The sequence below is a fragment of the Suricata suricatta genome, chromosome 9 (genome assembly GCF_006229205.1).
Source record: "Suricata suricatta isolate VVHF042 chromosome 9, meerkat_22Aug2017_6uvM2_HiC, whole genome shotgun sequence".
NCBI classification, from domain to species: Eukaryota; Metazoa; Chordata; class Mammalia; order Carnivora; family Herpestidae; genus Suricata; species Suricata suricatta.
Window position 1 is genome coordinate 105,859,656 of NC_043708.1, and position 27,661 is coordinate 105,887,316.

Genomic DNA, 27,661 nt, shown 5'->3' on the forward strand with positions numbered 1-27,661 from the left:
TTTAACATAGTTGGTCTTCAAAGACGAGGACACCCAGGATTAGTAAGTCATTATACCATTGAGGGGTTTGGAAGCTGGTGCAGTCCATTAGACAGCAATTCCACAATTAGGAATTTATTGTCCAGAATTCCTTAGAAGGGTAAGGGGAGACAAGGGCAGATAATGAGACCAGTGGGGCTTGTTTCGCCTGGGCTTAAATAAGGGTGTCACAGACACTTGAGAGCCGGAACTCCTTGAGGCTGAAATTTGTGCTGGAAGTTGTCTCTGCAGCTGAGTAACCATTCTTAGTCTCTCTTAGGATTCTGTAAAAGCCTTCATAAAAATCCCAGCCTTCTAATTGCCTTTGAATTCAAACATGCATTTACTGAGCAACCTGTGAATGCAAGACGTTGGCTGGGCTGGGCAGGGTGCAATTCAGAGATAATTTAGATCTGCTTCTCTGACCTCAAAGACATCAGTCAAGAGGGTGGCCTTGTAAAAATGAAGTGCAACAATTCAATGAAAAAATGGCTGTAATATAAAACCTCTGAGTCTAGAGGTGAGGCAGAGATATAGGCCAAATACTATTTTTTTGTTGTTAGTGAACTTGTCACTTTAAAATATTTCAGTGAATCAGTAGGAGAAAGTATGAGGTATAAGATATCCATTACTTTTGCCACTGTGTCTCTTCCAAGCTTCTAGATTTCGTAAAAACTTTTCATTTTTAATTACATGAGAAATGTATACTATATATACTCTTGTTTGGAAAAATTCAAAGGATAAGGAAAAAATTAGAGTAAGAAGAAAAATTCTCCCTTCAAAATCTCCTCTTCCCACCCAATCTCATTCCTTTTCCCAGAAGCAAGCACTGCTATCAGCTTGCTGTGTTTTCTTCCAGAAGGATTTCTGGAGTATTCATGTAAATATTTACCTGTGCTATGATTTCTTATAAATATGTATTTCTCTGTACTTTAAAAAAATACTCAATACCCTATTTTGGATATTTTTCTATGATAGTACATAGATCACAAAGTACACAGAGTTAAAAGTCATTCTTGGTAATTAAAATTTCACAGTAAGGATATACTTTGGCTACTTCACCACGTCCATTTGAGTTGGCTTGGTTTTTTGTTGTTGTTGTTTTAAGCTTATTTATTTAAGTCATCTCTATAGCCAACGTGTGGCTCAAACCCACAACCCCAAGACCAAGAGTCGCACGCTCTTCTACCTGAGCCAGCAGGTGCCCTCAACCTGTCCATCTGGATGACCCAGAAGATGAAAGCCACGGAGGTGTTACTGGACTTATATGAACATACAAAACAGCAAAAAACAACCCAACACTGGGTCTAACAAACTGATGTCATATTTGAAGTTCTCACTTAAAGCCTCTCCCTCAAATTTGGGAGAACAAATCTCTGCAACCACCAAAACCTGTCAGGGGGTTCTGTCGGCAAACTGCACTCTGTGTTGGGGAAACAGACTATACATCACCCTGAATCCACCCCCTAATCTATAGTTAATGCTCTCCTGTCCTCAGTTCCCTTGGCGTTTGATATTCAAAGTCAAGCATGTCCCCTAAAGACACAAACAAAACACATGAACAAAAACAAAACTTTTCACCTAAGCCCCCGCTCCTAGGAAGGTGGTTTAACTTTCAACCACATCATAAATTGGAAAACAAAACCCAGCCCTTCTTTTGACTTGTCTGTTCAAGATTCCAGCTGTCTTTCCCTGAGGCACGTGCATTAAGGCGGCATGAAAAGCAAGGAAGCCCAGGGATGGTGGGACCTCACTTAATACCTGAAATACAACCCACTACAATGGGAACATTTCCCCCAAATTAAATATACTTTAGTAGTTGCCCAGTATTCTAACAGTGTTTTAGAATGTTCATTTAGAAACAAAACATACCATTCTCTTATATATTTTTTATTATACTATAAAGGATGCATTTAGGAACAAAACGTAACATTCTCTTATATACTTTTTACTATATAATAAAGGATGATCCATTACGGCTATCTTAGGACATAACCCGCTCTGAATTTGTTATATAATTTATAAAATAGTATTTATTATTAAGGCTTTTGTCACATATTCCATATTGCTTTCCAAATAGTTGTAGTCATTCGATTCTAGAAGGCTGCTAAGGTCCAGGTAGAGCACATTCAAAATTCCTGCACCAACCTTAAAAAAGTTGTCTGTGCTAGCTGTCCCCATCTCCTTGGCTCTCATTCCTCAACTCATGTGGTCTGGCTTCTGCATAAACCACTCCACTGAAACTGCTTCTGCCAAGGATCCTGTTGCTAAATGGAAGTTCTTCTTCTGTTTGACTGCTCAGAGCATGTGACCCCCTTCGACTCCCCTTCTCCAAGCTTCCATTCTCTCCTGGTTTTCCTCTCCCCACTTTCAGTCTCCTCTGCAGGTCCCTCCTCCTCTTTCTAGCCCACCCTGCTTCCCAGGGATCTGACTTAGGCCCAATGGCCTTCAACTCTGAAAGCTCTCCTCCGGCAGTCTCACACTTCCCCACTTCTAGATTCTGACGCCTCCTACACCTCCCTCATCATCTCAGCTTTCTCTGGAGCCCTGCATCCATCTGCTCACTGGACAGGCCCTGCCAGGAGTAGCTCAAGCCCATCTCAACAGAACAATGTTGAAACTAAACTTCTCTTCCTCCAATGCCCCCCTCCCAACTCCACATGCAAGGTGCTCCAGCCAGAAACACGAGCATGATCTCCCCCCTCAGTCCCCACATTCAGACAATTTCCCAGTCTTGTTGATTCTAACTCTAAATGTCTCTCAAGTCCGTCCACAGGCCCCATGTCCTCTGCCAGGAGGAGTCCAGGTCTCTATCAATCCGTGCCTGGATTTCTGGAACAGCCGTCTAACTTGGCTCCCTGTCTCTCAGTCCTGCTTGTTTCCCGCCAAACCATTCTTGATACTACAAGGAGAGAAGCTTTCTGAAATGCAAATCTAATTACCCCTTTCCCAGCTCTAAACCTCGCAGTATCTCCCCATTGCTTCAGAATGAAACCCAGGCCCTCTGCTCCTTGAAGCAGAGATATAGCGTGCTTATGGATTTTTTAAATTACCATATGGTAAAAACTTATTCTTGGTGGCGGCCAGTCCTGTGAATTTTAACACATATGTATAGATTCTGGGGCCACCACAACTCTCGATAACTGCAAATCATTCTCCCATACTCTTTTAGAGTCACGCTCTCCCCATTCCTAACACCAGCCAACCACCGATCTATTCGCCATAGCATGTCTTTTAAAAAAAAATAAAGGGAGGGCGGGGTCCTTTGAACAAAACAAATCCAAGCCCTTCTTAAAGGGACTTTAATGACTACCTAGCTCTCCTCTCTCACCTCCAACATCTACCCCTCCCAATCTCTGCAATTAGACCGAACTAGTTCTGGTTCTCTGGCAGCGGAAGCGTCCAGCTTTCTTCCACGTGGGGAACCTCCTCCCCGCCCTTTTGGGAGGGGGGTCCTCTATGCTCCACAGTGCCCAGTGCTTCCCCCACTACAGCACTTCCACGCGGCTGCGACTGCCAGGCTACTTGTCTATGTTTTCCATCGGACAGCTCCTTCCAGGTCCCGCCACACGCCCAGTTTTCACCGTCCCGCCGCCGAGCTCTGCCGCATCCCAGCGCTCACAGCTCCAGAAGTCACTAGGGCGTCGAGACGTTCGGAGCTGGGGCCCGCCACGGAGCTTCGAAGCCTAAGGAGAGCATGCGCACCGGGGCGCGGCCGAACGCTGCGGCCCCGCCTCCTGCGCGCGGCTCCAGGAAGGGGCGGGTCTCGGGCGTTCGCGCTCCTCTCCCCAGACCCCTCGCTGCGCCTGCGCGCTGGGGAGAACCGTTGCAGGGCGCCCACGGCCCTAAGAGGGGTCTGTCGCCGCTGACGCGCTCTGTTTTTGGCCCTGAGGTACCTGGCCTGGTGGCCTAGGACATTCCCGTCGCATGGCGGAGTGCTGCGGACGATGCCCATGAAGTCCTTAGTCCTTCTAGTTGTGCTGTTGCTATGGCCTTCGTCCGTGCCTACCTTTCCGAGTGAGTGACCGACCTTCGGCGGCAGCGACCCAGGGGACACTCCTGGGGGAAGCTCCCCGTTCCAGGGTCCGCCGGAGACCCGGCCCTGCACTCCTCCCACACCTCACTGCCCGGGGTCCTGGCCTCCGTTTTGGAGGTGTGTCCCTCTCCTATCCGCGCCTTCCTCCCCCGCGACCTGCACCCCGCGGGCCGCGCTGTGGCGGGGGCCCCGGCGTGACCAGAGACGCGCCGGGCTGGGTACACTGGGCGCGCGGGTGTGACCTCCTCACCCTTGGCGGACACGGCCCTTGACATTAGCCTCGTCCCCTTTGGTCAGAGTAGCCGCGTGAGACAGAAAGCAGGGGGTCTGCCAACTTCGGGGCCCATGAGCCCAGGCGACCTCTTTTTGTAAGGCCGGCTGGGCAAGGATGGCTTTTATATTTTAAAAGGTGACTGTGAAATGTAATCTCTCCTGCCTCATGGGAAACTATGATATTCCAAATGCATTGCTGATAAATAAAGTTTTATTGGAACACGGCCATGTGCATTCCTTTATGAACTGCCCATGGCTGTTTCACCGCATTGTAACAGCAGAACTAAGTTGCCCCAGAGACTGTACGGCGTGCAAAGCCTAAACTATTTACTTCTGGCCCTTTGCGAAAGTTTGAGCCCTGTGGGCAAACGTGTTGAGCAGGTGGATCGCTGTGGCTCACTAGGACATTCAGTGACCCCCATGGGCCCTCCCACAGTGGGTCCTCCAGTGCCCAGGATTCACAGCCTTAGTTAGGCAGAATTCTAACTCAAGACTTGTTCCTGATCCTCCCCAACAGCTGAAAACTAATAAGATCAAGCTCAGACGTGCTAAGACTCCTATATTGATGTGAACACCTTGAGATATTTAAGTGTGGTGTGGTGTCTGATCTCTGATATTCCAGATACAGCTGTGAGGTGTGTCCATCTAGTTTAACTGGAGTTCATTGTAACATTTGGTGATGTTGGGGGTGATTTACCCGAATAAATATAGTCTAGCAGGTAGGTGTGGAAAAAAGTACTAAGGAGCATGCCAGTTATGAAGAACTGTATTTCAGCATTGTTTGTTAAAAGGCCTTAGGTAAACATTAGATTTAAGAAGTGAAAATACACCACCACGTAAATCATGAACAGTAGTGAGAACCGGCCTGGAGAAAGTGTCCTATACTAAAGTTACCTCTTTAAATACTAGCATTTATGATTGTTAGCTGTTTTAAACAGATATTTTATAAAAGTTTCTTCTTTGCTGTAAAGGTACAATATACTGAAGGTGATATCTTTTCTCGATGTGTGATGGTCGTTATTGTTACCCTCAGTTATTGCATTTTGGTAGCTACAGGTCAGCAAGTCACAACTGACTGACATGTGTGGAGACTTTAATTGAAGTGACCTTAATATTGTCCGGCAGTACATGCTGTGGTGGCTGGATCCTTACCTAACTCAGTGCATCGTTTCATGGCCTGTTCCTGTGTGTGTGCCCTCTTTCCTAAGCTTTCTTAAAGTTTGTAGGAAAGAAAAAGAGACTTCTCAGAAAAAGGAGTGATCTTGTGTTGAAGATACAGATGACAGGAGACATAAGGAAAATATATACTGATCATGGAAGATAATCTTGGAAAATCCAATTTACTTCTTTTCCACAGGATTGGATTAAGGGATATGTAGGGCAATGTTAACATGGCTACTTTCTCTGCCTCTCTCATTCTTTTTCTGTAAGTAATTTTAATTTTGTTTATTTTTTGGAGTAAGTTTACCAAAAGAAACCAGGCTTATCCTCGTGTTTGATTTAAGTCAGATTTGTATTTTTTCTTTTATATGGCCACTATTCCAACATCTTTTGGCGAGTCATTAAAAAATGCTGTTGTGCCAAAGAAAAGGCACATAGATTTTTAATGAAAAGTGCAGTTTGACCTTTTTTTCTAGAATACTAAGAGGGGTTTGAGGTCATCTACAAACATCATGGGTATTAAGTAATTACATTTGTTGAAAACCTCAGTAACTTTTAACTGTTCATACCTTTCTAATATATTCAACCCAAGTTCATCTAGTATCAGTTTAATCTAAGTTCAGTTTGACATGAGTGAGGCTTGGGTATACAGCAGTCTGCATTCCTCTACGTGCGTACACATGCTGATGGTGTGGGATAAACACCTTTTTACTATATACACTCAATTAAATTTACATACACTCAATTAATTTTCTTATATCTGATTTTCCCATAGTTTTAGTTTTAAATATTTCCAAATTTAAAAATCATACCTCTTTAATGTATTGGTGGTGTATAATTCTCTTAATGAGAATTCTGGTTTCTTTAAAAGAAAATTATAACTTCTAAAGTATCATTTACATAATAGTTATATATTTAAATATTATTAAAATAAATTACATGATTTGCCTTTTATAATTTTAAGTCACCAAATATTCATGAGCCTGAAGTCACAAACACAAGAATGTGAAATACTAGCTTTTGGGCTCTTTTTTTTTTTTAAGCTTATTTATTTATTTTAAGAGAGAGTGGGCACGTGTGCACACAAATGTAAGCGGGGGAGGGGGAGAGAGAGAGAGGAAGAGAAAATCCCAAACAGGCTCCATGCTATCAGCAGGAAGCCCCACACAAGCCTTGATCTCATGACCTGAGCCGAAATCAAGAGTCAGACTCTTAACCAACTGAACCATGCAGGCACCCCTTGGGCTGTTTTTTATATCTCATAATCAAATTGTTATCTCTTTGGATCAGTCGTCAAAAGTAGAGTTAATGATATAGGATTGTTTCAAGTTAAGAAAACCTCTTAACTTGCTTCACTAGATTAGTGTATTTAAAGGCGGCTCAGTATGTAAATTTTTGGCATCTATCTTTGTCCCTAGGAATGCCTTTGTCCTAACAGACTTCAGAAGACCAGGGAAGTAGTAAAGCAGCACACAGGAATAATAAATGTTGAAATGCTTTGAGAAATAAATTCAAAAAGAAAAGCAGACTCTTCATATATTTCAAGAACAATCAAAAGATAAAATTCACTTGGTTCTGGTGCTGCAAGTTCACTTTACACTGTTTCAAGGCCCAAGGCTATGGCTCTGGGAGGGTCTCTAAAAACCTATAGTGCAATCTTGTGACACACTGGATTAATGCTCTAGATAATGAAGAGCACGTTATCTACTATGGAATCTCCAGAGGGGAGACATTGCAGTAGTTGTATTAGGCTGTCCTTTAATGTTTTATCAGAAAAAAAGTCCCATCTTTCTCTTCTTTTCAGCTGTTTTTGTGCTGTTTTGGTAGGATCTCATGTGGTTTTTAAAGACTTCTTGTTTCCTCTCTTTAGCTGGTTGTCCCAAGACCACTTTTTATCTTCCTTCTCTCAATGAGATCAGCTGACCTTCTGAGGAGACATAGAACAAAGTGTCAGAGACCAAAGTAACTGGGATACACATCGGGACTTATGTGATGTGATGGGGTGATACTGTTATTTACATTGTTTGATTGAACAGAACTAGAAGAGATATATTTCAAAGTCATCAGTTTGTTTTGGTTCCAATTAAATTTTATCCCATTACTCCTGGGATAACTTTCTGATTTTTAACCCTTTACCTGAACTAAATCGGTATCCCTTTTAAAAAATGTAATTTGGGGTGCCTGGCTGGCTCAGTTGGTAGAACTTTTGACTCTTGATCTCAGGGTTGTAAGTTCAAGCCCCATGTTTGGGTGTGGGGATTACTTAAAAATGTGTGTGTATGTATAATGCTGTTTTGGTTATATGTTGCAGCATAAAATACTGCCCCCTTCCCAGTTTATTATTTCTCATGATTTGGTTGACTGGGCTCAGCAGGGCAGTTCTGCCTCATAAGGTGGGGTTGAGGTCACTCATTCAGCTGTATTCCGCTGGAAGCTCAAGTGGGATGAGAACATCCAACATGGCCGCGTATCTTCCAAGCCTTTCTCTACATGACTTCTTATCTTTCAGTTGTCTTGCCCAAATCTCTTTCTACCGTGGCATCTTCTAAGAGGGACTTTTACAGGCTTCCGGTGTGGAAGTTCTTATTAAGCTTATTATGCTGTCAGGCTTGTTAATGTGTCTATAGGCCAAGACAGTCATGTTGGGCAAGCCCATATTCATTATGGGAAGACACTAACTAAGAATATAAATACCAAGAAGTGCAAAGCCCAGAGTTAAATCCCCCCCCCTCAGCTTTATTGAGGTATAACTGAGAAAATGAATATATTTAATATCATATATGAGGGATGCCATCATACCATGTGATGATTTGATATATATCTGCACTGTGAAAGGATTCCCACTATTGAGTTAATCAGTGCATCACCTCACAGAATTACCTTTTTGTGTGTATCATCAACCATAATATATAACATGTCATACATGTTGTACATTAGATCCTCAGGCCTTATTCATTTTATAACTGAAAGTTTGTACCCTTTTACCAGACTCTTTATTTCCTCTGCCCCCAACCCTAAAGTTATATTTCTTTATAATTACTTGTTCATTTTACCTGTCAGCAAAAATTAAAATTTGAAATAACAAATTATAGGAAAACAGCTGGATGAATAATAAGATAAAATGTTTTCCTTTGTGACCATTCTTTGAGTGTACCCCACTAACGAGGCACAGTTCTTAGACTTTGATTTGAGTTGGAAGTACTTCATCTTCGTTATTTAAGTTAATTTTTATTTGAAGGTGTTGGTGTGTTAACTGACAGTTCTTACGTGATGACAGATTTCAGGTATTAATTCTTATTTGCAGCACTTCTGTAGAATAAGGGAAGTCTGTTTGTGAGCCCACTTAATGACATGGATAGAAAATACAAAGAAATTTTCTCCAAAGTTAAGGACATTTATTCAGAGTGACAAGTTTTTCCTTTTTTAAAAATATTTTATTTTATTTTATTTATTATTTTATTTTATTCTTTTGTTCTCAAGTTAGTTAACATACAGTATAGTCTTGGCTTCAGGAGTAGAACCCAGTGATTCATCTCTTACATATGACACCCAGTGTGCATCCTGAAAAGTGCCCTCCTTAATGCCCATCACCCATTTAATCAACCACCTACTCCCCTGTCAACCCTCAGTTCATTCTGTGTATTTAAAAGTCCCTTATGGTTTGCCTCCCTCTCTGTTTTTGTCTTATTTTCCTTCCCTTCACCTATGTTCATCTGTTAAGTTTCTCAGATTCTAGATATGAGTGAAATCATGTGGTATCTGTCTTTCTCTGAGTGACTTATTTTACTTAGCATAATACCCTCCAGTTCCATCCACATGGTTGCAAATGACAAGATATTCTTTTTCACCACCAAGTAGTAGTCCATTGTGTGTGTACACACACACACACACACACACACACACACACACACACCCCACCTCTTACTGCATTTATCAGTTGATGGACATTTGGGCTTGTTCCATAATTTGACTATTGTTGATAGTGCTGCTGTAAACATTGGGATGTATGTATCCTTCAAATCAGCATTTTTGTGTCCTTTGGATAAATAACTAGTAGTGCAATTGCTGGGTCATAGAGTAGTTCTATTTTTAATTTTTTGAGGAACTTCATACTGTTTTCCTGAGTGGTTGCACCAGTGTGCATTCCCATGAGCAGTGCAATAGGGTTCCCTTTTCTCCACAACCTCATCAACATCTCTTGTTTCCTGTGTTGTTAATTTTAGCCACTCTGGCCAGTGTGAGGTAGTATTCATTGTGGTTTTGATTTGTATCTCCCTGATGATGAGTGATGTTGAGCATCTTTTTATGTGTCCATTAGCCATCTGGATATCTTCTTTGGAGAAGTGTTTATTCATGTCCTCTGCCCATTTCTTCACTGGATTGTTTGTTTTTTGGGTGTTGAGTTTGGTAAGTTCTTTATAGATTTTAGATACTAACTCTTTATCTGATATGCCATTTGCAAATATCTTCTCCCATTCTGTTGGCTGCCTTTTAGATTTGTTGATTGTTTTCTTTGCTGTGCAGAAGCTTTTTATCTTGATGAAGTCTGAATAGTTCATTTTTGCTTTTGTTTCCCTTGCCTCAAGTAAGAAGTTGCTGCAGCTGAGGTCAAAGAGATTGTTACCTGTTTTCTTCTATAGGATTTTGATGGTTTCCTGTCTCACATTTAGGTCTTTCGTCCAGTTTGAATTTATTTTTGTGTATGGTGTAAGGAAGTGGTCCAGTTTCATTCTTTTGCAGGTTGCTGTCCAGTTCTCCCAGCACCGTTTACTAAAGAGACTGTCTTTATCCATTGGATACTCTGTCCTGCTTTGTCAAAGATTAGTTGGCCATATATTTGTGGGTTCATTTCTGAGTTCTCTGTTCTATTCCATTGATTAATGTGTCTGGGGTTTTTTTTGGTGCCGGTACCATACTGTCTTGATGATGACAGCTTTGTAATAAAGCTTTGTAATATAGAGATTGTGATGTCTCCAGCTTTGGTTTTCTTTTTCAACATTACTTTGGCTACTCAGGGTCTTTTATGGTTTCATTCATATTTTAGGATTGTTTGCTCTAGCTCTGTGAAGAATGCTGGCACTATTTTGATAAGGATTGCATTGAATATGTAGATTGCTTTGGGTAGTATTGACATTATTAACAATATTTGTTCTTCCAATCCGTGAGCTTAGAAAGTTTCTCCATTTGTTTGTGTCTTCTTCAGTTTATTTCATAAGCTTTCTATAATTTTTAGCATACAGATCTTTTACCTCTTTGGTTAGGTTTATTTCTAGGTGTTTTGTGGTTTTAGGTACACTTGTAAATGAGATCGATTCCTTGATATCTCTTTCTGTTGCTTCATTGGTATATGAAAATGTGACCGATTTCTGTACATTGATTTTATATCCTGTGGCTTTTCTGATCAGCTTTAGCACTTTTTTGGTGGACTCTTTTGGGTTTTCCATGTAGAATATCATGTCTTCTGTTGTTTCCATGTTTTTCCTTTCTTAAAACTTTAGTCTCAAAGGAACTAGGTATGTTACTATATAGGATTTTTCATATTAGCATTTTATTACTATCATTACATTTTATTGTAATTTTTGGCATGCTGTCACTTCTTAGGAGCATAGAATCTTTTTTCTTTTTTTTCTATTTTTGAATGTAAGTTTTTTTCTGGGAAAATATTGTTAGTTAAAACAGTTAATGCATAATACCATGTTAGCTTTACCAATTAGGAAATCTCTCTGGAAATAAATAAAGGTGTAGCCTTTTGGATGTTTAGAAAAAACACAGTCATATATATCCATTCTCTTAAATAGACATTGTAGAAGAAATTATTTGGTTTTTTATACCAGTTAACAATTTAAGTTTTATGTATACAATTAGATATTTTAATTGATGCTTGATAGTACATCTTTAAGATGTATTAATATTTTTTTAATGTTTTCTTAAATTTTTTTACTTTAGAGAGACAATGCGAGCAGGGGAGGGTCAGAAAGAAAGGGAGATAGGAATCTGAAGACAGGCTCCAGGCTCTGAGCTAGCTGTCAGCACAAAGCCTGATGCAGGACTCAAACTCAAAAACCGCGAGATCATCACCTGAGCCAAAATCGGAAGGTTAACCGACTGAGCCACCCAGGCGCCCCAAGACTTACAAATATTTTAAAAAATTCAATTAATTTATATACTGCATATATCTATGCAATCTATTTTCATAGATAATAGGATACTAGGTTTTCTTAAGGTGGTTTGTTATTCAGTTTCTTTAAAAAAGAAAAGAAGCCGCTTAATTTATATGTTAAAACCATGATTTGTGGTTTAAAATGACTGACTAGAGCTAAAAATATCACATTTTTTAATGTTTAAAAATTGATAATATATCTGGTCACAGAAACCATAGTTTCTCTGATGAGACAGGGGAACCAAACTACTCCTAACTCTTTGGTAGAAGAAAAAAATCTTATGAATTATACTGTCATATCCATAACCTTAAATTTAAGAAATTTTATATTAATTTTGTCTTAGTTTAAAGTAATAAAATTTATGACATAATGAAACTAGGAAATATAGCTTGGTTTATAGAATGTGTTCAATTAGTTACGCTAAAATGAAAATAACATTTATTGATAAAATTAAATATTTATAAACTGTTTTTTTAAAATTATTTTTTTATTTTATCTTTGTGTTAATGCCCAGTAACTTTAATGCAATACAGAGTTATAAGTATGACATTTTAAATATATAGTATACATACAATGAGCTACACAAATCACAGGCTGAATGAATTTTCCTAGTTAATGCCACTGTGTAGCAGTGCCAGAGCTAAGTGATAAGATATTAGCAGCCTAGACTAGTTTACAAGTCATATATTTTAATGCATGCAATTATTTAAAATCTTGCATAGGAATTTAAGTGGCTGGAATTTTCTAAATTTCTTACACTTACACAACTGGTTTTCTCCAGAAAGAACTGATATAGAAAGATTATTCATATAACTACATGAGTCATTAGGTTAACCAAATAAGATTCTTGAATATGACAGCTCAAACTATTTATATTTTTCATGCGTCTCATAAAGTGTACTAAAAAAGAGCAGGATTCTTTTAAACTCTAGTACTGTAATGCTGCTACTAAGAAAGAATTGTCAGTTAAAACCTTAAAATTAAGCAATTAGAACAGAGAATATATCAGACTATGGTATATTTAACAACAAAAATTTTTTAAATTACATATAACCCCAAACAAGATAATTGACCAATCATTAGTTAGAGTACAATGTAGTCAAATTATACAAAAGCAATTGTAATGTTCAACCTTATTATTAAGTTAGTATTTTTATGGTAAGTTTTAATATTAATAAATTGTTATTGACAGAACCAATAATTATGTCAGTTTTAATCAAGATTTCCTGCTAAAGTAATGGTTGTATGGCCTATTATATTATAAAAAGGAATGCAATTATAATTTAGATAAGGGGGTTAAAATTCAGGTAGCTGTGCCTTAATGTTAAAACTCAGTTGGAAAAGATCAGCAAAAATTAATGTCTATTCATATATATTTTTTCGTTCTGTTGAGTAAAATGACCTAATAACAATGTCACTTCTTAATGTTGGTGTTGATATGCACCTCTAACCCTCAGATTTTTATCTCTAATATTTTTTTCCATAAAAAATACCCAGGATTCCTTGAAAGGATAACTGATTTTTATCCTTAGGGAAATAAAGTCTAGATTAGAGGGGTAAGGAAGTGGGTGGGGTAGAAGATGGGAGGGGGACAGGCAGTAGTACCAGAGAACAAGCAAGGATACTTTAAAAATTCAGAGATTCCCTCAAGAGGATACAAGAGACAGCTTACAGTGGCTCCAGCTGGCTAAGTTGTGACCATTTGAGCACAAAAAACCAAAATGATAATTTAAGACTATTTATAACATCTAAGAGTCATAATGAAACTCAGAAGTGTGAGAACTACTTTTTAAAGGCCTAATATTTCAGGTGAAGTTTATTGAAATATTAAAAAATACTGTTTACATTTAATTTTATTTGTGTGCCCAAGACAGGCAAAAATGTTTTCCTTACACAAACCTAATATGCATCAATGCTTATAAGATCTTAACTTTCTTCCTGTGAAGTATTTATGGACAGACTCATGATTCTTTTGCTACCCCCACCCCCCAGAGGCTATCCACCAACACGACTCACATATTAGAAGATACACTACCGTATTGTTTTAGAAGGTAATGAAATGTGTTAAGATGATCCATGCACACACTAAGGTGCTCTCTCAACTAATCTTGATAGCTATACCACAACAGGATAAAGAGAACTTGATGACAAAGTCAAGTGACCTTTTAAATGTGCTTAAAATATATAGAATTATGGGGCACCTCGGCTCAGTTGCTTAGGCATTTGACTCTGGATTTCAGCTCAGGTCATGATCTCATGATTTGTGAGTTCGAGCTTCACATTGGACTCCCTGCTGACAGTGTGGAGCCTGCTTGGGATTCTCTCTCTCCCTCTTTCTTTGCCCCTTCCCAGCTCACATGCACACTTCTCTCTTTCAAAAATAAATAAACATTAAAAAATAATAAAAAAATAGAGAATTATGTTTTTTCTTTACATTCTTTTGCTTATTGATGGGTTTGGTAGTTGTTGCTGGTGGCTACTTTAACTTCTCTCCTTGCCCTTTGTGGTTCTTAAAAAAAAATGGAGTGGATTAAAACATCCCCAAAGACAACGTTAGAAGCCAAGAACTGAGACACTAGGCATCCTGCTTTCCTGGTCAAAAATAATCTTGCTCTGAAAATTTCATTGGTATCATTTAGTCATAGGAGATGAAATGAGCAATAATTTGTACTGCTTACTTTTCAGATGAAAAATAGTTAATTTTTTAGATTCTTGACTTTTTGGCTTCATTAAATAATGACTTAATATATAAAAGGCATATTTCAATAAAATTTTAAATGTTAATCAAATATAATAGTATATATTATTATTCTAGTTATATAAATATGGATAATCTTGAATTCTAATAAAATATCTATCAGATGGAGGGGCGCCTGGGTGACTCCGTCAGTAAAGCATCTGACTTCAGCTCAGGTCATGATCTCACTGTTCCTGAGTTTGAACCCCACATTGGGCTTTGTGCTAACAGCTTAGAGCCTGGAGCCTGTTTCAGATTCTGTGTCTCCCTCTCTCTCTGCCCTTCCCTTTCTCTCTCTCTCTCAAAAATAAATAAACATTAAAAAAAAATAAAAGTTGATCTAAAGATTGGACACCATCCCTTTCATAATCCTAGCTTGCTTTTTTTTTTTTGGCAGAAATGAACAAGCAAGTACTAAAATTCATATGGAATTGTAAAGGACCCAGACTAACCATAGCAATCCCGAAAAAGAACAAATTCAAGGATTCACACTTCCTGATTTCAAAATGTACAGTTAGAACTGCAGTAATCAAGACAGTGTAGTGCTGACATATGAATAGACATACAGGGAATGTGATTGAATTCAGACTCCAGAAAGGACCTCTTACATTAATGGTCAATTGCTTTTCAACAAGGATACCAAGACAATTCAGAGGGGAAAAGAATAGTCTTTTTAGCAAATGGTGCTGGGACAAATAGCCAAAGGAATGAAGTTGGACCCTTGCCTCAAGCTATATACAAAAGTTAATTCAAGCTAGATCACAGATCTAAATGTAAAAACAAACTATAGAACTCTTAGATGAAAATACAGGTGTAAGTCTTTGTGCCCTTGGATTTGGCGATGGTTTTTTAGATACGATATCAAAAGCACAAGTAGCAACAACAAAATAGATAAATTGAACTACATCAAAATTAAAAACTTTTGTACTGCAAAAAATAACCTTAAGAAAATGAAAATACTAACAGAGTAGGAGAAGATATTTTCAAATTATATATATGGTAAAGGACTTGGCTCCAGAATATATAAAGAATTCTTACAACTCAATAATAAAAAGACAACCCAATTAAAAAGTGGGGGAAGTATCAGAATACAGATTTCTCCAAAGAAGGTACATAGATGGCCAACAGGCATGTGAAAAGATGTCCAATATCATTAGCCATTAGAGAAATATAAGTCAAAACTACAATGGGATATGACTTAACACCCACAAGGATGGCTATAATCAAAAGGACAGACAATAACAAGTATTGGGATGATCTGGATGAATTGGAACCCTTATATATTGGTGGGAATGCAGCTGCTGTGGCAGTTCCTCAAACGTTAAACATAGTATCACTATATGACTAGTAATTCCACTCCTAGACCTATGTACAAGAGAAATGAAAACATACATCCACACAAAAGTTTGTACATGAACATAGATAGCAGCATTACCCATTATCACTAAAAAGTAGAAACAAGCCAAATGAGCAGCAACTGATGAATTCATAAACAATTTGTGGTATATCCATACAATGGAATATTATTTGGCCATAAAAAGGAATGGAATATTGACGTGTGCTACAATATGGAAGAGTCTTGAAAATACCATGCTAACTGAAGGAGGCCAGTCATGAAAGAATGCATATTATATGATTTCATTTACATTAAATACCAAGAATAGGCAAATCTGTAGAGACAGAAAGCAGGTTTGTGGTTGCCTAGGGCTGATGGAATTGGGGAATGGGTTTATTTGGGGTATGATGAAAATGTTTTAATGGTTATGGTTGCACAATTGTGAATATACTAAACACCATTGAATTGTATATTTTAAAACATGTAAAAGATAAATTATGAAGAAATTTTAATCCTAGTAACCCTTAGGGAGTTTTAATCTCTAAGATTGTAATTTACTTAAAATTATGTTAATGCAGTATTACCTTAGAGATCAATAAAATTTAATAAAAGGAGATTAATAGAATTTAAAGAGATTTAGTTAAATTTATGTGGTCTAAATTTATATTAGGCCATATAGTAAGGGCCAGTTCAAGGAAGTGCAGGGGCTTTCTGAAAATTGTAGCTATTTAACTACAATATTTATATTATTGAAAAATTTAAGACTTCAAATTTTGAAAAAATTAAAGATGTATCTTTTATATCTTTTAGATTGTTGTAAAAAAGTGCCTCCTTCGCCTAAAATAAGAGAACTTGTTTTTAATGTCCAGATTTTCTCCCTAATAATAATTGGACTGTTGGCTAAAAACCAAAACCAAACAAACAAACCAATGAACCCAAAACCAAAACAAAAGACAGTCTTTTGATCAGCAGATTTATTTTAAACATAATGTGATGTTTAGATTTCCGCTACAGCATTCCTCTATAGAATTGTTTTAACCTGTTATTATTTCTTTAAGATATATTACTGGAGGTACAATTAAGTTACATATTTTCCAGCATTTGGTTCATTTATTCAACCATTCATTTAACAATTGCTTTTTGACTGTCTGCTATGGCTCTAGGCTCTGGGTACAGCAGGGGATATAGAGAACAAAGCAGACATAATCACAGCTTTCAAAGAGCTTACAATATGTAGTAGTTCACAAACATTAAACAAATACATAGAGTTAAGATTATCTTAAATTCTATAAAGAAAAGATCAGTGTGCTAGAGACTACTGAAGGATCTGGGTTTCAAAAACCAAGTAAGGAAGTTAATTTTGTTACTAAAGAAGTAACTATACACATGCCAACCCTAGGTTTTATTGTTTTTAAAATTGTTTATCTCCTCGACTGGCAAAATAAGGATAGTTTTTAACCCACATTTCTTTTATAAACAGTGAACTTTAGCAACTTTTCATGCTAATGGGCTTTTTGTTCTTTAAACTCTTCTCTTCCTTCTTTAAGTGGCCATTCTATGAGAAGGAAATATATGTTTTGAATGTATTGTTTGTTGATTGAAGTTTTATAGTTCATTGCTCATTTTAAATCATGATTTTATTATTTTCCTCCAAATAAACTCAAAAACTCATTATTTTTGCTTCTGTGTGAAGTGATTGGATCCTTTTATGCATCATTGACTGTCAGTCCCTCCATATACTTTGTAGTAACAAAACATATCGAATTTGGATCAATTCTAGCCATTTTTCCAAAGAAGACATACAGATGGCCAATAGACACATGAAAAGATGCTCATCATCACTTGTCATCCGGGAAAATGCAAATCAAAACTACAATGAGCTATCTCCTCATGCCTGTTAGAATGGCTAAAATTAACACAGGAAAACAAGTGTTGGTGAGGATGTGGAAAAAGGAAAACTTTCTTGCACTATTGGTGGGAATGCAACTGGGACAGCCACTATGGAAAATAGTGTGGAAGTTCTTCAAAATGTTAAAAATACAGTCCATCGATTGCACTACTAGTTATTTACCCAAAGAATACAAAAATACTAATTCAATGTGCCTCAATGTTTATAGCAGCATTATCTATATTAGCTAAACTATGGAGATAGTCCAACTATCCATCGATTGATGAATGGATAAAAAAGATGTGGTATACATACACAATGGAATATTATTTAGCCACAAAAAGGAACATTAAAAAATTTTTTTTCATGTTTATTTATTTTTGAGAGAGAGAGTGTGAGTGGTGGAGGGGCTGAGAGAGAGGGAGACCCAGAATCCGAAGCAGGCTCCAGGCTCAGCTGTCAGCACAGAGCCTGACGCGGGGCTCAAATCCATGAACTGTGAGATCATGACCTGAGCTGAAGTCGGCTGCTTAGCCCTGAGCCACCCAGGCATCCCAGGGAATACTGCCATTTACAGTGATGTGGATGGAGCTAATGGTATTGTACGAAGAGAAATCTATCAGAGAAATACAGATATCATATGATTTTGCTCATATGTGGAATTTAGGAAACAAAACAAGCAAATGGGGAAAAAAATAAGAATGAGAAACCAAGAAACAGACTCTTAACTCTACAGAACAAATTGATGGTTACCAGAAGGGAGGTGGTTGGGGGGATGGGTGAAATAGGTGATGGAGACTAAAGAGTATACTTGTTACGATGAGCCTCAGGTATTGATTGTATGGAAGTGTTGAATCACCATATTGTACACCTGAAACTAATTATACTGTATGTTAACTAACTAATTAATTGAAAGAACAAGAGAGGGAGAGAGCATATGCTCGAGGAGGGAAGGGGCAGAGGGAGGAGGAGAGAGAGAATCCCAAGCAGGCTCCATGCCCAACTCAGGGGCCTGATGCTGGGCTTGATCCCATGACCATGAGATTGTGACCTGAGCTGAAAGCGTGAGTCTGATGCTCAGCCAACTGAGCCACCCAGGCACCCTGTTAACTAGCTGGAATTTAAATAAAAGTAAAACAAAATAATTTAAAAATAAAAAATTTGGGGATCAGTGTTAAAAAGTTTCCAAATACATCTTAATATATGAATGGGATGTATTTTCGTCCAGTTGACAGTAGAGCAGTATTCTGTATATTTAACTTATGTATGGATTGATTGTATTTTCATATTACATGTATTTTAGAAGAGTTATATTCCTTCAGGATAATTTTATTATTATACTTTTACTCTGCCAGCATCTTTGTGTCATCTTTTTATGACAACATTGTGTACCTGTTATGTGTACCTGCTTTGAAATAAGGCGGCCTCTGTTTGAATGCCATTCTTACCACCTACGAATTGAATATAATCTTAGGCAAATTACTTGTCCTTTATCCTTTCTTCCTTTTCTTCTTTGTGAAAATACTCCTCACATTCAAAGCCCTCCGTGTAGTGCCTGGCACATTGTAATCCCTCATTCAGTCAGAACTCTTATGGTCTTTTCAATCACTCTCTTCCAATTTTGCCCTTCAGATTTTGGGCCACTTTTGATCCTACAGTTGTTTTACCATTTTGTTTACTTTCCTACTATTCCTGGCATGTGACTAATTCTCTCTGTCCTATTTCAAAAAGATTAGTGCAGATAGTCTCAAGCACAGCTGTGACATCTGCGGTTCATGATAAGCCGTAAGCCTGTTTGGCAAGGAGCCATGCCGCTTACTAGAGGCACTGGAAAACAGTGTTATGATTTCTCAAGGTGGAAGAGGTTCTTACTTTTGTCCACATTTGGAGACATTGCTATGTTTGGTTGGAACATTAACTGGTAAAGATACAGAGGGATATTATAAAGCACGCCAGTGTAAACGTATAAAAACTCCGTATCCAATGTATAAAAACTCAACTTCTAGCAGAGTAATCTGGTCTTTGGAAGAATTTGAATTTTATTCATCTTTCTAGTAACTTCTGAAGAATGAGGTTTTCATAGTGGCCAGGACCATTTGTAGGGAGATTGGAGGCTTGACTATCTTTTACTACCTTGCCGGCAAACAATTGTATAGAGATCAAATTGATTTGCAGGAGCAGTCCTGATGAGTAGAAGCATGAAGTCAAATGCGAAGTATGTAGACGTTTTAGGGGGACAAACTTACGAGGCAGGAAGTGTGTGGGGAGAGGATGGTTTTAACAAAAGAACAATATGGAGACAAAGGGTACATGAAGAAGGGAAGAACAGGTAGAAGGGAGGTGCTGTATGATTCAGCAGCCAGGAGCAGGCTTCTTAATATTGCCTAAGCTACAGTATGAAGGGATAATGAGGACTTCAGTGTCTTTTAGGAATCCAGTAACAGTAAACAGTCCTTTTCCAGTCCTTTGACAGTCTATTTCACCTAATAGTAACCTGGGCATCCTGCTTACTGCTTTGAGAAGGGACAAGCTAACTGATTAAAAATGGAATATTTAGCAGCCTGCCATCTAATGGCAATATCTTTTTAAAAGCATTTAGAGGGCACCTGGTGGCTCAGTCTGTTAAGTGTCTGGCTTCGGCTCAGGTCGTGATCTCACCGTTCGTGGGTTCGAGCCCTGCGTTGGGCTCTGTGCTGACAGCTAGCTCAGAGCCTGGAGCCTGCTTCTGTGTCTCCCTCTCTCTCTGACCCTCCCCTGCTCATGTTGTCTCTCTCTGTCTCTCAAAAATAAATAAAAAATATAAAGAAAATTTAAAAGCATTTAGGCCTTTATTGGCTGCAGATTTTAGATTCGCATATGAATAGTGGCCCAGAATTGAAAAATTTCCAAAACATATATAAAAAATTTTCATTATGTTTTTTAATGTCTTTATTTTATTTTGAGAGACAGAGCAGAGAGTGAGCGGGGGAGGGGCAGAGAGAGAGGAGACACAGAATCTGAGCAGGCTCCAGGCTCTGAGCTGTTAGCACAGAGCCCGACGCAGGGCTCGAACCCACGGACCTTGAGATAATGACCTGAGCCGTAGTTGGATGCTTAACCGACTGAGCCACCCAGGCACCCCCATTATGGAGAAATTTAAACATATACACAAGTAGAAATAATGGTATAATAAATCTCCATCTATCTATAACCAGCTTCAACTACTAACCCATAATTAATCTTGTTTCATTGATATGTCCACCACATTCCTTTCCCCCTCATCTTCCTGGTCCCTCTCTCCAACTTCTCAGACTTGAATTTTTTAGAAGCACATTCCATACATCATATAATTTCATTAGAAAATATTTCAGTATGAAGCACTAAAATATAAGTATCTAAACACAGTAACAATGTGAATTTCACACCTAAAAAGATAATTCCTGAATATTATCAGATATCTGGTCAATGTTCAATCTTTCCTGATTTTCTCCCTTCAATTTGGTTTGGTTGAATTAGGATTCAAATAAGATTCATACATGTAATTCATTGATGTCTTTTAATTCCATTTTCATGTATATTCCTCCTTAATCTCCTTACAATGTAATTGTTAGGAAATTGGATCATATGTCCTGTAGTTTCCCACAGGCTAGACTTAGCTGACTGTCCCCTATGGTGTAGTTTATATCTTCTTTTGTGCGTTGTCCCATGTATTTTCAATATATTGTTAGTAAATCTAGAAAAACCATTGGATTCAGGTTTTGACTGTTTTTGCAAGACCACTTCATCAGTGGTATACTCTTTCATCAGGAAATATATCTGATTTTTTATCTTTCTGGGGTATAAACAATCACTGATATTAATAATCATTGCAAAATGTCATATTCTAAGTGGCTTCTTCATTTATTAGCTAGAATAAGTTTATAATTTGAAACCTTCCCTCACTTTGCGCTATTTTTCCATATGCAGTGGGTCTGTTTCTGTATTATCTGTTATTTATATAGATAAATATATATTTATCTGTATATTCATGTGCATTGCTATACTAGATTTTTAATAGAGGTTTTATAATATATTTTCATATGTACTGGGGCTAGTCCCCATGTTTTCTGGCTATTCTTACTCAGTTTTCCTTCCAGATGAACTTTATAATCATTTTTCTGACCCCAGAAAACAGTTAATGATACTTTGTTAGGAGCATATTGAATATATACATTAACAGAGAACATGACATCTGAGCATCTTCAGGATGTCGAATCTTCTTGTCTAAGAACTTGGTAGATCTTAACATTTGTGAAATCTTACATTATATCTTTCATAAGATTTTATTATATTCCTAATATCAGTTTTCTGTGGCTGCATATAACAAATTGCCATGAACTCGGTTTCTCAAAATAACAAATTTATTCTGAGTTTTAGGGGCCATAAGTCTAGAATCAGTTTCACTGAGCCAAAATCAAGGTGTAAGGCAGAACATTGCTCCCTCTGCAAGCTCTAAGAGAGAGTATTTTTTAAATGTTTATTTATTTTTGAGAGAGAGAGAGAGACACAGAGCGGGAGCGGGAAAGGGGCAGAGAGGGAGACACGGAATCCCAAGCAGGCTCCAGGCTCCGAACTGTCAGCACAGAGCCCAGTGTGGGGCTCCAACCCATGAACTGTGAGATCATGACCTGAGCCAAAACTGACTGAGCCACTCAGGCCCCCTAAGAGATAATATTTTAATTGACTCTTTTAGCTTCTGGTAGCTGCCAGCATTCTGTGTTGGCCACTTGACTCTATGGTCTGCCTCTTTCTCCACATTAGGGTCCTCCTCTTCTGTGTATCACATCTCTGTCTCTCTCTTATAAAAACATTTGTGATTGGATGTAGAGTTCACCCAGATAATCTAGGATAATCCCGTCAAGACTCTTAATTTAATCATATCTGCAAAGACCTTTTTTCTTATAAGGTAACATTTACAGGTTCCAAAGACTAGGACCTGATCTCTGGGTGCCTGTATTCAGCCTAATAGAATTATCCCTATACATTTTGGGCATGTTTTTAAAATTTATGATTAGATATTTTCTTTCATTATTTGTTATCAAAATAATATCTTCTTTTTCATCTTAATCTTTTAACAGGTTTATGTTTGTATATTGATTATCATATATTGATTTTATAACTTGCTACTTTACTAAATTCTCTTAGTCCTTGTAGGAGCTTTCCAAATGATTCTTTTGTGTTGTCTAGATGTCTAATTATATCATCTGCACATAAAGATAGTTTAGCCTTTTTCCCAATTCTCATGCTTCCAATTATTTTCTGTTGTCTATTTACTAATAATCTCCAACATGATGTTAAATAGTAATGAAGATATTAATATCCTGATCTTGTTTCTCTCTTTAGTAGGAAAGGTCTAGTGTTTTTTATAGATAGGATCCAAGGCATATTTTAATGGTTTTGTGTTTTAGGGATTTAAATTTATATTTTAAGCTGAGAAATGTCAGGAGTTATCTATATAGAACTTTTAAAGCGTTTTCACATATCTATTTGGTTCTATGAGATAAAAGGGTAGATATAGTACCTTAATCTCATAGTGAAGTAAATGTTCAGAGAAATTAAGCAGTTACCTAAGGTCATGATGCTAGAAAGTGGTACAAGCACAACCAGAATCAAAAACTTTTTTTCAGTGCAGTAGGCTACATACACATTTTAATATTTTCCTCCAGGAGAACTATAGGTTCAGGACAATGCATTACATATGAGAATATATACAGAAGTTATTTTCCCTTTTAACATGTAAGTTTTACTGGTTTACTATATGAAGTGATTGGGTGTGTGTGCTTGTGTGTTCTTAGAGAGTAAAATATTATATGCGGAGAAGTCTAGAGTCCTCGTTAATGACCAGCTTCAGTCCCATTTCCTCTCCTCAGAGTCAGTCCGGGACAGTGTAGTTTTTTCTTTGTTGTAATGCAAGGGCCGGACTTCAGCTTTGATTGTGGAGGCACCTGCTGTCCTGAATAAACACATTGCCAGCCACGTGCCTGAGATGAAGAGCCAGGCCGCCTTCCCTAAGTTTCACTTGTTTTGGAGATCTTAATTGATTTTGGTAACTGACCTTTTCGGCTATTTGTTTTTTTTCTCTTCCTGCACTTCAAATTCATGGTCTTATGTTTTGAATTCAATAAAGAGTGAACCCTAGGGCCTCCACATTTGACCCCAGTAAATAGGAGAACCCCTGGCCCACTCGCACTCTCCACCTCTATCATCCTCCCTCTGGGGCTTTCTAGGGTGCTCTGTCTCTCTCTCTCTTTCTCTGTCTCTGCTCCACCCTGTCCACCTCCCCCAGTGTGGCCCCAGGTGTGCTATGTAATTTCAAGATCACGTAAGTAATAAACCCTTTTTTCCCAAAATTTCCTGATGGTTGTTGCTGAAGGCTGTCTTGCAATTCTAATAAGGACCACAAGGGTCAGTCCAGTGGTTACATTGGTTTGGAAAGGGGGCTTGTCTGTGGGCACAGCCCCCCCACCCCACCCACGGCCAGGCCCAGGGGAGTGCCACCAGGCATCTCTAGCTGGTAGCCTTACTATAGGTAGGCTGAGACTGGCACAAAATAGGCAATAGTCCACAAGAGTTAGGTATGTTAACCTAGTTCATTTTTAAAAATCCACAATTCACAGACAAAAATGTGTGATACTGTGTCAGTGATGTTAAGAAAACTATTACAAGGTTTGGGGTGCCTGGATGGCTCATTTGGTTAAGTGACGGACTCCTGATCTCAGCTCAGGTCTTGATTTCAGGGTTGTGAGTTCAAGCCCTGTGTTGGAATTCATGCTGGGTGTGGACATACTTTAAAAAAATTATTACAAATAATTTTATAAATCATTATTATCAAAATCTACCTTCTTTTTTTTTCTCACCCATCATCATCATATGGATCTTGAAGTATGCAAGGCTTTTCTAAGCATAAGATGAAACACGGAATCTACTTTTAGAGTCTAGATCTCTAGAAGTCTGGTATCTTTTCACAGTCTCTGCCTCCCTAAACTGTTCTCATTAAGAAATTTTTAAAATTGAGAAATAAGCTTTCAATTTTGACTAAATATCCATCTGGCCTCTCTAAGTTGCAACAGAAGAGTTAAGGAAGAGAGGAAAAACATGTAAATATAAAGCATTTGTGTAGACTGTTTTGTGCTTGCTTGCCAAAGTGCTGAGTAGAAATGCCTTCTGAACAGAAAGTTTATTTCATTTTGCCTGCAGAGGGAGGGTTTAGGTATAAGTTATGCATGAGAGTTTGGTAAAAAGTGACTTACTTTCTTCAATTAAGTCAGTTTATATCCAGGATAGTGGCAAAATGATTTCAAAATGACATGTATGAAGTACCAGCACTTAAAATTAAAAACTGTCTTGGAAAAGGGGAGTTGAACAGAATTTCAGAATATCTTACTCAATAATCTTTTTTGTTTTCCACGTTGGAAATGAGAAGCTTCATCAACCACTCAGATGTTGCAAAATACCGGTATAAGTAGAACTGCCATTTTGGACCTAGAGTATTAGGCTAAGTGAAATAAGTCAGTCAGAGAACCACAGATACTGCAGTTTCACTCATATGTGGAATTTAAGAAACACAACAGATGAACATAGGGGAAGAAAAGGAAAAATAAGATAAAAACAGAGAGGGAGGCAAACCATAAGGGACTTTAAATACAGAGAACAAACTGAGGGTTGCTGGAGGAGAGGTGGGTGGGGGATGGGCTAAATGGGTGATAGGCATTAAGGAGGGCCCTTGTTGGGATGAGCACTGGACATTATTACGTTAATGATGAATCACTGGATTCTACTCCTGAAACCAACACTACACCATATATTAACTAACTTGAATTAGGAAAAAAAACAACAACAACTGCCATTTTGTGTTAAGAGTGAAATGTTGATGGTTTAGACCAGGAATTGGCAAACTTTTTCTGTAAAGGGCCAGGTAGTAAGTATTTTCAGCTTTGTATACCATATGGTCTCTGTTGCAACTACTCAATTCTGTTGTTTCAACCCAAAGCAGCCATGGATAATACATAAACAAATGGTCAAGACTGGATTCCAGTAAAACTTTATTTACAGAAACAGTTAGGTGGATCTGACCCACAGGGTGTAGTTAGATCTTTGCCGGGTTGAGGGCAGTGGGATACTGGGTAAATGTTCAACAACTGGTTTTTTGGAGAGACTCATAAACCCAGGCTTACGGCATTTGCCCATTTATGTGATGTAAATACTCCAACCATAGTTGATTTCAAGCTATTTGACATTACGAACAGGGCCATAGAAATATACAGAGTAATACACCATTACAAGCATTTCTACCATACAGTTATGCTATATATAAATAACCTCAGGACCAGTAAAATGACATAAAAATAAGGGATGAATTTTGAATATTTATTACCTTTATTTCTAATACAATTTATTTCATTGCAAATTAAAATAACTTTTAAGAATGTTTATGTTTAACATTTGACTTACCACATTCCTAAAAATTTAACAGTTGGTTCTAGTGAGCCAGTATGAGCCAACCCAGCACACCACTGTCTTGGAGGTTATAATCAAGAAGTTGGTTTTAATAGGCTGCCTACAGGATATAAGTTATATGGGAGAGTAGGAGCAAAAAAATACAGAGAATTATGTTAATATGCAACTTTTACACTAACCTTGTTCATCTGTTTTGTTAAGAATCTGAAAAAATAATTTGTTTATATAAGTGAGAGTTGACTGAGTCAAAGGTGCTTTATTTCCTGGTTCTTTATCTCCACTTTTAAGTGATAACATTATGAAGTAAATTTAGGTCAGTAGATTCTGTCAATATGTCAATATATAATATTAAGTATTCCTGACTGTTTGACTTTTTTCCCCTCAGGTATAACTGTGACGCCTGACGAAGAACAAAACTTAAATCATTATGTAGAAGTTTTACAGAACCTGATGCTAAGTGTTCCTACTAGGGACCTAGGTCATGAGAAAAAATCAGAATCTCCAAGTGATGCTCATTCTACAGGACCAAATGCATCAAGATTTAAGGAGATAATTACACAGGAAGGCACTTCAGCTGAAAATGATGGTGTAATCAGTTCTATCAGTGAAGGAACCACACCTTCCCCCACCGGAAGCTACACACAGGAAATGAATAAAAAATCTACTAAAAGTACAGCGTTCTGGTCAATTAAACCAAATAATGTTTCTGTTGTTTTACATGCTGACGAGCCTTATATTATAAAAGACCCAGAGCCAGAGCCAGATTCAGAAGTAAAATCCACTGAGGCACCAAAGGTATTGCCAAGTGTTACAAAACCATCCCCAAGTCCAGACGTCACGTCTCCAACTGTGGACACTGCCACAGAACTGGAAGATGTCCCTCAGCTCTCGGGCGAATATGCAGTGGGAAACCCTGAAACAATAACACTTGGGAGATATCCGCAGATTTTGAATAATAATGACATTTTGAAGGAAATTTCATACATTAATTCACTGGCGCGAAAGACACCTCTTGCTGAGAGCCTCAGGCCGGAATATAGGGAGGACATTCAAGCCTCTAGGGAGTACCTAAAGAGAAGCCTTGCTTTAGCAGAAGCAGCAGAACATAAATTACAAAGAATGTATGGATCCCAGCTCATACCACTCGGACGAGGCAGTAGTGGAACTGACGACATCGAAACTGTAATTAACCTGCTGTACAATTCTAGGTCTAAATTATCTGAATATTTGGATATTAAATATGTTCCACCAGAGATGAGAGAAAAAGCTACTGCAGTCTTCAATACATTGAAAAAAACATTATGTGTAGGTCGACTAGAAACTCAAAACCTTGTTAGGAAGTTATTAAACAATAATATAAAAATGCTGCACCTACTTGATATTCCATAACAAAAATTGATTGAAACAAACTATGCATTCACTTCACAGAGAAATAAGCACATTAGTGATTCACAAGTTGTATAAAAATATTTTCTATTATAGTTCAATGTTCCAACATCTCCACATGTCATTTGTTCTAAAAATTTTCTCATATGCACTAAAGCCTAATAATTTAAAATAAAATTTTGGTTCAGGA

General features: G+C 37.9%; 1 protein-coding gene across 1 annotated transcript; it reads left to right on the top strand.

Moving 5' to 3' along the window:
- The first annotated feature begins 3,843 nt into the window (after positions 1 to 3,843).
- SPESP1 (sperm equatorial segment protein 1) lies at positions 3,844 to 27,661 on the top strand. Its single transcript, XM_029951731.1, has 2 exons — positions 3,844 to 4,035; positions 26,471 to 27,661. The coding sequence occupies exons 1-2, from the start codon at positions 3,966 to 3,968 to the stop codon at positions 27,472 to 27,474; spliced, it is 1,074 nt and encodes a 357-aa protein (XP_029807591.1). The 5' UTR covers positions 3,844 to 3,965; the 3' UTR covers positions 27,475 to 27,661.